Source organism: Centruroides vittatus, unplaced genomic scaffold, assembly GCF_030686945.1.
Source record: "Centruroides vittatus isolate TY-2023 unplaced genomic scaffold, ASM3068694v2 contig_980, whole genome shotgun sequence".
Lineage (NCBI taxonomy): Eukaryota > Metazoa > Arthropoda > Arachnida > Scorpiones > Buthidae > Centruroides > Centruroides vittatus.
Window position 1 is genome coordinate 437519 of NW_027122652.1, and position 11764 is coordinate 449282.

At 29.5% G+C, this 11764-nt stretch overlaps 1 protein-coding gene across 4 annotated transcripts in view; it reads right to left on the reverse strand.

The window, feature by feature from the left end:
- Nucleotides 1-10739, reverse strand: part of Hem (Nck associated protein 1 Hem) — an 80894-nt gene extending 70155 nt beyond the window's left edge. For 2 of the 4 annotated variants that reach the window (XM_067283264.1, XM_067283262.1), the window contains exon 1: nt 10442-10737. In XM_067283264.1, the coding sequence (XP_067139365.1) occupies nt 10442-10552 (111 nt within the window). In that variant the 5' untranslated portion in view covers nt 10553-10737. Of the gene's footprint in view, nt 1-10441 lie in introns of all 4 variants that reach the window. The other 2 variants (XM_067283263.1, XM_067283261.1) reach the window with 2 other exon arrangements.
- Between the last annotated feature and the right edge of the window lie 1025 nt (nt 10740-11764).

Here is an 11764-nt window from a genome sequence, read left to right on the forward strand (position 1 = left end):
TGGCATGATGTGACATTTTCTGCATGTGTCATTTGTGAGTGTTGTATCTCTGAGTATGTGTTTTCTGTAGTTTTTAGTATTTATGACCTGATCCTGTATGGCAATCATGAATCCTTCCATCTCCCAAAAGAGGCATCCCGAACTAACCAGCTGTTTGATGCAGTTTTGTCAACAAAATCCTGGGCCAGGTCATAAGGATGCCTGCCATGGAGTGCCTTTCGAGCCCACGATTGCTTAATGGTGTCTATGCTTTTTATATGTTGTGTTGTGTCTCATATGATGTGAGTGTAAGTTTAATGGTGTGTTATTTGAGTCTGCTAGAGTTACGGCTTTATGTAATTGTGATGTTTCTTGTTTTATATAGAAAAACTCTCGCAGTGACTGTATTTGTTTGTAGTGAAGGTTAACTATGTCAATCAGGCCACGTCCACCATCTTTACGTGGAAGGATTAATCTTTCTGTGGCGGATTTAGGATGATGTTGTTTATGCTTAGTAAGTGTTGTTCTTGTTTTCCTTTGGAGTTGCTCAAGATCTGTGTGAGTCCAATGTATAACTCCAAAAGAATATGTGAATACAGGGATGACATATGTGTTTATTGCTTTAACTGTGTGTTTTGCATTTAACTCTGTTCTGAGAATAGCCTTTAACCTACTTTGGTATTCTTTAATTAATCTTTGCTTTATTTGTGCATGTTCTGTTAGTTTGGCCTGTTGGAATCCAAAATACTTGTAGAACTCACCCTCTTCCATGGATTTAATAATGTCTCCATTTCCAAGTGCAAAATCTTCTTTCTTCAGGATTCCTTTTTCTATGTGAAGTGTTTTGCATTTATCTAGGCCAAATTCCATTTGTATGTTCTTGGTGTATGAATGTGTGATTTGTAGGAGTTGATGAAGTTGATTTTGTGTGGATGCATAAAGTTTTATGTCATCCATGTACATGAGATGTGACAGTGTAAACTGTGTTGTTTTTCATGTCTGATATTGTAACCCTATTGCGTGTTGTCTAACATGTTGGATAATGGGTTCAGGGCTAGGCAGAACCAGAGAAGACTCAAGGAATCTCCTTGAAAAATTCCTCGCCTAATAAAAATTTGGTTTGTTTGTATGGAAGTGTTACTAACCCTGAGATGTAGTGTTGTTCTCCAGTGCTGCATAGTGTTTTGAAAGAATGCAATGAGTGATGGATGTATTTTGTACATGTGTAGAACACTGTCGAATGCTTTTGTGTAGTCTATATTTGCCATGTGTAGGTTTCTGTGTTGTTAGTGTGCTTGCCATAGAATGACTGAATCTATAAGTAACTGTTCTTTACATCCCCTGTGATTTCCACAGCAACCTTTTTGTTGCTGTGGAAATCACAGGGGATGTAAAGAACACAACATTCTTATGTTGTGTTCTTCAACAAATTTGTATATTTTGTTTGCGACACAGGATGTCAATAATTTGTAGAGTATTGGAAGACATGTAATTGGTCTGTATTGTGCAGGGTCTGTGGTATTGTTGTTTTTAGGTTTCATGTAGGTGATACCCTGAGTAAGAAAATTTGGCATGTCTTGTGGATTGATGATGATGTGTGTTAGGTGTTTAGCTAGTTCCTGGTGCAGTGATGTAAACTTTTTGTACCAGAAATTGTGAATGTTGTCTACACCAGGTGTCTTCCAGTTGTGTGTTCTGTTAACAATGTATTGGAAATCATGTATGTTTATTTCAGCACAGGGCATAATTGGTATGTTGTGCAAGTTTCTGTTCTCCTGCTCGGTCCAGCCTGCATCAGCATTGTGTGTGACAGCACTGGACCAAAGAGAAGACCAGTAAGTTGTGAGTTCTTCTTCTGTTGGTGTGCCACTGTGCTGTGTATCAGTGTTAGTTTTGTTATTAATTTGTCTGTAAAAGAGTTTTTCATTGTTTGTAAATAATTTATTTTGTTGTTTTCGTAGTGTACATGTTTTGTATTGTTTGAGTCTACGTCAGCGGTTCCCAACCTTTTTTTGACCAGGGACCACTTTGATTTCATTGTTGTTAGCAGGGAGCACAAGGTTTAAGAAAAATAAACGGTGTCAATCTAAAAATAAACTTTAATCAAAACTGTTAACATAAGTAATCATTAAACGCAAGAGTAACATGCTTTAACAGTATTATTATAATAGAAAACATAACATTTTTAGTAAAAATTAAATTCAGTTTGTATCAATGTGGGAATAATAATTTAAACTGAATAAAAGTTTTAAATCTTTCGCAGTCCATATTTTAGCTCTTGCAAACCACTGATGGTCCATGGACCACTAGTTGGGAATTGCTGGTCTACGTGCTTTGGCTGTGAGTTTTTGTTTTATTGTATCAATGTATTCTGTAATGTGTGTGTTGTGATGTTCATGTTTTGTGTGTGTTTTTATTTTATTGAAAATGTTTTTGAGCTGTTTCTTTAATTTGGGTGTTATGTTGTTTTTAGTGTATTGTGTCAGCCTGCCTAATTGCTGTCTAATGTCATTTATTTGTATTTCTATTCTTCTCTGCCAGGCAGGCTTGTGATAGAATTGTTTTCTGTGTATCTGTCTGTGATTGTATTTTCAGTCTATGGTGTGTCACAACTGTGACTGCCCCAGCATAAACTAATGTATGAATGTTTGAGAGTGTAGAAATTGAATGAATGTAGTGTGGTAATAAGTGAGTGTTTACATAATTTAGTGTTTTTCCTACTTCCTTTGACATGTTGATTTTTGGTATTCGTGGTCGTTGTGTGGGATCTGTGCCTGTATATTTAGTGAGTGTTTCCTGAAATGTAAGTGAGAGCATATTAACTGAATCTATGTGAATGTTATCAGTGGTGGATGAGGAAGCGTCTGTAGTATCAATAGTGGTAGTTGTAGTGTATGTGCTGTAATCAGTGCTTGTTGCTAGATTATCCTGACAGGTTACGTGATCTTCATTAATGTTAAATGTTTCTGTCTGTTGATGTATTTGATCAGCAACCTGTTGTTTGATAAGTTCAAGTGTTGTTTGTGGGATAAGGTTGTTGTGTATAGTTGTTCTTTTTTTGATCAACAACCCTTTGTTTGGTGACTATGAGGTGAGGATATTGTTGTGTGAATCTATGGTGTAGTTGTTGTCTGTATGCTGTCATGTTTGTTTTGAGTTTTGTGATGGTATAGTAAGTACGGATGATAAACTCATTCATTTCCATTGTCCATCTCATCCATTGGCGTGGTTTTCCTGCCTTTGTGGTCTGTGGATGCATTGCCACAGAAACACAAAGGCTCTCTTTTGCTTACAATTTCCATGTCTAGCATCAATTTTCATCTATCTACCTCTGTTCTCAAGATTAAGAAAAGACACAGAAAGATGGATGACAAAAAGGAATTTATAGGTCTACAATTTTTTCAAATTGCAGTCCAACAAGTACTCTCCAGTAACAGAGTACCGTATTTTATGGACTATAAGGTGCTATGGACTATAAGACGCACCTTAATTTTTAAGCAATTTTTTAAAAAAATACCTATAAGACACTACAGACTATAAGACGCACCTGAATTTTGGAGGCAATTTTTTGAAGAAAAAAGTGCATCTTATAGTCCATAAAATATGGTAAATAAAAACCATAAAACACTGGCAGTCGGTCATGGAGTTCACACATGGCCAACAAACTGGCCACATGGAGCTTTCTGAGTTTCTTTGCATTAGTAACACTTAAACTGGGCCAGCTTTACATGAAAGTCTTCCCACGATGCATCCTCCTCGACAGATTGCTTACATGTCACATTGTTGTAACCAAATAAGTCAAATCAATTCTAATAATTTTTCTACAAATGTGATATCTATGAGGACATGGACTAACAAGAAACCTGGACATCCCATCTCCTTCCTTGATTTCATCTCCCCTTAGTAATTCATAAACCCATTGCCCAAAACTTCTTTCACTGATACTGCTTAAAATGTTCTAATATTCAGCAAAATTAATGTATGTGCAACAATTTTAAGACACTAAGTAGAGCTGGAAGTCTTTTTCTGTGTCGATGTTTATTTTTCCTATTTATTACCATGGCAACATTGCTTCATTCAAAATTTCCTGTAGTTGTAGTCTGTATAATATACACTTTTTGCTCATGTTGAGTCTTGCTGTCAAATCTGCTTCCAGTATTCTAATGCCACAACTTTCAAAAGCTTCCTTTACTTACATGTTCTTGCTGAGCTTTACTTTTTCACCAGGTTTTTTGCCTGGTTTCACCAGTTTTTTGTTATGGGATCATATAAAAGCAATATTATTCTTCCACTTTTACAAGATTTTTTTATTTAAACAAGTCTTATATCAAGTCTTTTGGATGTTAAGGTTAGCAACTTCAATCACATGCTGGGCCATCGTAACATATCCAACACGAATCACTTTTCAAATATTAATAGTAGACCAGTATTAATTAGTAGTTATTGAACTATCCTCTCTTCTAGGAGGAGGACAACTACTACTTCTGGTCAAATTAACTCCAACCTCCATCTGCAACAGTCCCTTCTTCCTATCAGACCCACTGGTATGATGACATTCAAATAGGAAAATTACATAACACGAAGTTACCAGTCTGCACAAAATATGATTTAAGTGGTTTTTGAAAGTGCCGAGTTTAAATATTTGGTCCTTTTTTTCATGAAATTTGATTCGTTGGGAGATCATCATTTGATATTTAGCTGTGAATAAAACAGTTTGTTAGAACTAATTTTAGAGCAAATATGATACAGTATCTTAAAAAATTTAAGATATCATATTTTTAATTGCTGTCTACTTGACCAATGAAATTGTGCCATTTCATATCATCCAAGCATTGCGATAAACATGACAATGGTAAGCTAAAATGACCAACCTCTTTATATGGTTTTTGTCTTAATATTTGTTATATTATACATAGTATTTGATTTATATAACTACAAAGGTTATCTTACATAAGGGTTTATCACATCGAGTAACAAATCTAACACACTTCAAAAGTTCTTTCTTTCTCTACTGTACACAATTTAAAGAATTTTTAAAATGTGTTAGATTGGTCACTCAGTATGATAAACTCTTATGTAAGATAACCTTTGTAAATATAAACCAAATACTACAATATAATATAATGGAAGTGTTATAAGTACAAAAAAATCTAATAATCTTAATATTTGTAATTATTTTTTGCCCAGGGAATGCCGGGCTTACCTGCTAGTAGCTAATAAATAAAAATATAATACAACTCATTGTAATTGCTTTTCTCTGAAGCAGTAGTTCCAAGTTTAAAAAAAGATTATTTTATAAAAGCTATATTTTGGTAGACCCTATTTTCAGCTAGTAGTTATTGACTATTAGTCATTAATGCTTTTAGTCATTAATGAATAAACTACAATAATAATAAGCATCTGAGATATCTTACATTATTTTTTTGAAAATTTTCAATTGTGTTAATTTGAAAAGTTTTGTTAAAATAACAGAATTAATGAATTATAAAATGTAATAAAAAGAACAAACTTTTTTATTTTCCAAAAAACCAATAAAATATAACATTTTAATTAATATATAATATACAAATTTATCATATTTCACTTAAAGCTTAATATCAATTTACATAATGTTTTTAAGTACTAAGACGTTTTTAAAAAACAGGCCCGAGAACCCTCAAAATGTATCTCACAGCCCCCCAGGGGTCTGCAAAGTACAATTTTGGAACCTCTGCACTAGAAAATATGAAAAGCATTTTCAAATTGCAATGATATGTATTAATTATATTGTCAGCAGCATAAACAATCAAAGAAAATAATAATAAAGTATAATTAAAACTAAAGATTATATATACTGTATATGTTTATTATACTAGATAGCATCTGATAAATGCACTAAGTTCTTTACTAATAAAATTCCATAAACCTAAATTCATTTATGATACATTGTAATCTTTAAAAAAATATGCTAAGAAATAATTATGTTACATGTCAAAGTAAATTATATGCATTATGTTATTTTATAAAACAATTATTTTCAACAAATTAAAATTTCAAGTTTAGAGAACTGCATTATTGGTGATCTTTATTTATCCATCTAAAGTGGACAGAACCAGTGCATTATCTGATGCAACAACTTTAATTTTTCCAATGATGATATGCATTTCAAGTGTCTTTAGCACTCCTCTTTAGTCATCTATTTCTTAATTTAGTTACACATTTGCCTTTTTATGACAGTTCTCATAGAAAGAAGTTTAAGATTCAAACCGTACTTCTTAATGCTGCATCATATCCAATAATATTTACTGTGGACAAGAGCTTTTAAATTCAAAGTAATATTTATATTATAAAACTATATAATTGTACTATTTGGAAGCCCAAACTTGTATTAAAACACTCAAAATTTATAAAATAATTGGAAAAATTAAATAAGTTGTTGCATCAGATACTGTGCTGGTTCTGTCTTCCTTAGAAGAATATAAAAAGAAAGATTAAAATTATCAAAATGTGACATTTAAATTTCCCTCTCTTTTAATTGACTTGATGTTATATTGTTTTGTCAGATATCTAGATATATAACTAGATGAAATCTTAAACTGAGTTTACTGAAGGTCAATTAACAATAAAAATTATTTGGATACTGCATACATCAAGAACATTAAGACCATTAAAACTACTAGTTTATTAGAAATCTTACAAACTACTTATTTCTAAAACAAAAAAAAAAAAAAAATACAATATGCTTAATTGATTTAACTATTAGAAAGACAGAATGTGTAATAAAATTAAATGCCAGTTATTTGCAATAGTAATGTAAAAATTCACAAAAACAGTATTATTATATATATATATATATAAATTAATATAAAGTTACAACAATATAAAAAGGCAGAAACACAACTATTATAATCTCCATATGAATATCATTCTATTTAACTCCAAATACTACAAAATACTCTCAGCAGGACATTATTGTAATGTACTAAAAAAATTATATTTTCTTTCCATTGTAATATTTATTAATTTCTATACATTTAGAAATTAGTAAATATTACAATGGATTTGTATTTGTTTTATTGTATTTGTACTATCATAATGTATTACAATAGCACAAATACAATAAAACCTCGGTTTTTAAACATAATTCCTAAAATTTGTTTGAAAACCAATTTGTTCTAAAGCCGAAACAAATTTTCCCAAAAGAAACAATATCAAATGGATTAATATATCCTAATATCCATACTTGACCCCTCAAAACAAAGCCTTTTTTTTAATCTTTTTAATAATTATGCAACGAATATTCGGTTACTATTCGGTATTCGGCCGAATACCAAATACCTAAAAACAGGAGTAAGAAATAACAAAAACACAGTAAATTAATCATTTTGGTAACTTTTATTAATGCTGAACATACATTTCAAGTTCGATAAAGTACAATTTTTTGCTTATTTATCTATAAGATCAAAGGAAGAGTAATATAACTAAGTTATTTTTTTAAGATATCAAAAAAAGGTAACAAATCAAATGAAAACTACGTACTTATTATGTAGTTTAGTCATCTATATACTCGTATATAAAAGAACAAGTCCTAAGAGGATAATTAACACAGAGCCGAAACTACTGGTGCTAGAAACTTAAAAATTTGAGGGTGTGTTCCTTTTGTAAAGTTTAGGCGTGCTAAGAAAAAGATTTTCCCATTTTACAATTACATGACTCATAGCCTGGTGATAACGGAGAAAAAAGACAGATAGGACGTCGGTATAAGTCACAGTTATGATTTCACAGATTCGAGACAGCTTGATAGCCTGAACAGCCCCAGGCTTTTGTCCGTGCACGCTAAGTGACTTTCATTACAAGCATTTAGCTTTCCAAAGTCTATGAAAACAATTATTTGGCATTAACGGCTGCAAATTTCGTGCCAGTAAGCTGCCTCAACTTGTTCAATTATGTTATCAACTCAATTTCATATTTATTTTCACATTTTCACTTTGTGGTCCTTCTCTGTTCTTTTTCCGTTATTTATACGTGTAGGTCATTTCATTGTTATCCACAATTGATATCATCACTTATCACACACTGCCATGACTACATGCCAAATATACTATTCATTGCAAGATTACTTTTTAACTGTATTTCATGCAGTAGAAACCCTATCTCAAACTGGATACAAATACTAAAATACTCCCAAACTTAAAATCCAGTTAGAAGAATGAAAACATTTAATGAAACAAACATTTTCAACCTTTACAAAGGCCATCATCAGGTTCTACTGGTAGAATGCAAATTGAACAAAAACAGAAATTTAAATAACATTCATTGCATGTGAATGTTGCATGCGCAGGAATGCAGTAATAAGTTATAAAATAAAAATGATTACAAAACAATACAAAAGATTAATCTTCAGTTGGTGTTTTAATTAAACTCACAAGATAAAAATACATAAAGTTATATTAAAAGGCCAAAATAACAATGAATACAAATATATATAATATGTATATTTCATATATATATTTTTTTCATAAATAGTAACATTCTACTGCATTTCTGAAATTTTATAGAGATAGTTTAGAAAATGAAAGCATACAATAAACGAATTATTATTAGATCTTAATTAATAAACTATGAATCATTTTATTTGTTGAGAAATAATTCATATAATTTTGTTGCAAATGGAAAATCATTGACTGATTACTGATTAATATATTATTCAGTCAATAATTTTCCATTTGTCACAATAATTATTTAATACATTAAGAAGTTTAATAATTCATAGCACTAAACTAAATTACCTTATTGAAATTAAACATATAAAATTTTACAATCATCAAGACATTTTCAAGACTCTCGAATTTATCTGCAAAATTTAATAACTTTCAAAAAAGCAAACGCAAATATTAATAAGCAATTCTAAAATCTTAGAATTATTTATTAAAATTTTAGATTGGAATTATAAATCTAATCAATTATAATCTAAATTGAAACATTCAGAAAATTTTCCAATTTTAATAGAAAAATCCAAAATTTTCCATTTAAGATTAAGTTATACTCTGTTCCAATAAGTGTTTTCATTTTCACAAAATTCTTATAATTTTATTGTAACTGTTGAAACTTCAAATATCATACAAGTTAATGAACATGCTAATCGGGTTTAATATGGATATAATATATCCTTATACAATTAACTTGAAATTATGTTTGTTTAATTTAACATAATTAACCATCCTTTATGTTTAGCTTAATTTATCAGTTTAAAATGTTATTAGTAAATCAAATAACCAATACCTAAATGCATTTTCCAACAAACAATAATAAAAAAATTTACTGCTCAAGCATTTTTGGCCATCATTTAGAGGCCCTCATCAGGAATACAAACAGGATTTAGGTGTCAGTTATTTAACCATACAGTTCCATAAAAAGTTTTTAAAATTTACAAATATATACAGTTCCAGTTTAAAAGCGTACTGTTTTTTATTAGCAAATATTTTAATTTTATAACTTTTTTAACATTAATTTAAGTAATAACTCTAAACACAAAAAGTTTATTTAGTTAAACTGCACGTCTATTATTCTAATATATAAATTATTACACATGTATAAATCATATTAATATATATACAGTAGAGCATAGATTATCCAAAGCAATTTGGGCCGGGGTTGTTCGGATTACTGATCATTTACGAAAAAATATATTAAACACCAAACTGTACCATATATATTTTGTATCACACGTCTTAACAAATACATATCTTACATAAAGTAGTACATTAAAGTAGGCCTACAGTTTACGTCGACAGGGAGAGGGAGAGTGCCACAGTGCCATAGCACTACAGGAAATTTGGATTTGCCAACCGGAACACTTTCAGTTAACCGACGTTTCGGTCAATCGGTATTCGGATAAATCGATGCTCTACCATACATACAGTACGACATAATCTACGTATTGTATATTATTTAAAATATTTCACATATAAGCAGTCTTCAACGAAAACATAATTTAAATGTACAATACATAGCATCGTATATGGCATTAATCAACAAAATAATTATGTAGATTTCGGTATATATGTTATTAAACATGTATAGAATTATATTATATAGACATGCGATACGATATTGTATATCACGGTTAACATTGTAGACTTCAACGAAAGAATAATTATCATACGAAGATACTAAAAACATTCTAACCTAATAAGATATATCTTACATATTTAAATGTGAATATATATATATAGGATATATCCACATTCAAATGTGTATCATATTACATTAGAATATACATAAAAAATGTAAGTGTATGAGTCATAAGATGGCATTAATCATCACATATATACATTGTATGTAGATATCAGTGTATCAAATAATAAATCTGTTTCAATAGTGTTTATATTCATGATGTAAATTACATTACTTATTCGTGTTATTTATAGTTATTAGACACGACTGCAGATAGATATAATGTAAATGAGTGGAGAAAAATTACCTTTTTGATATTATAAATCCTTGTAAGCATTCCCATTCCTCTATCATTGAGGATGGTCAACTTTTCAGCCAACTTCTGTTGACTCGGTATAAGAGGCCTTGCCATTTTCATCCCAGAAGCTTTATTGTATCTACTTTACTATCGAAGAATAGATTATTAAGCAAGTTAAAACATTAGAATTAATTTATCAATTTCCGAACCACACTTTCTCTTCTTCTTTGACATTGACTGCTTTAAACCTGGAACGGACAAGGCGAAAATGATTAGAAATCAACTCCGTCGGAAAAACCCTTAATTTAACGTTTTAAAAAGTTATTTAGTAAATATTTTAATTTTATAATATTTTCCACACGCATTTAAGTTTCTTATAATTTTATATTTAATTATTTTATAGTATATTTCACTTTAGTAATTTCCAGGCATGTATTATCTTCGGGGCGTGGTTGGTGGAAAGTGGCTCCATCTGTTATTAATTGTTAAAGTTGCTAACAATTTAATTCTATGTGTATATTATATATACAATTGTTTAAAATTAATGAAATAAAATATTTTTTAAAGATTTGATTTAAATATTATTTATTTAATAAGCTTGCTACTTTATAAAGCATTTAAAAAAAAATATTACAGATATTTATGTATTTATATCTGTAAATAATTTAAAATTATCTTTGAAAGAGAGCACGTATATGGCAATCTGCGAGTTTAAATTTAATCCTTAGATGATTATTTTATTTATTTATTTTTTTATTTTTGCTATCTTTTATTTTATGGCATTACATTTATAAATAAATTCAGTTTCTTTTCAACTTTCTTATATTTAAATATATAATTTTTCCTGATTTCATTAGTAATATATAGAAAATTTTTAGTAATATTAAAAGTAGATAGGGAATGTTCTCTTAATGAGATTTTTTTTTAGTAATTCTAAAGACTTTACGAGCCGAAAGATTACAAAAACTTCATTAAAATTTGGTATGAATAAATGACGAATCGATATCAGGAAAAATTATTTCTTGTACGAATTAATTTTCAGTTACATATTTCCATTCTTTTTTCTCGTTCTTAAAATTTTTCCGACATAATTCAAAATTTCTTTTTTTTTAATTATTTTTTCCGAAAATTCGATACATTTTACTAAATACCTGAACAAAAAGAAAAAAAAAACAAAATTTTTAAACTTTTTAATTATTTTTAAATGGAAAAACAAAAATATAAGTTTTCCATCTTGTGCATTATAAATTGAAATCTTTAATTTTTAACAGTGATTTAAAAGATTCTAATTAATTTTAATAACTTACTTAATACATAGGATTTTTAAATAAT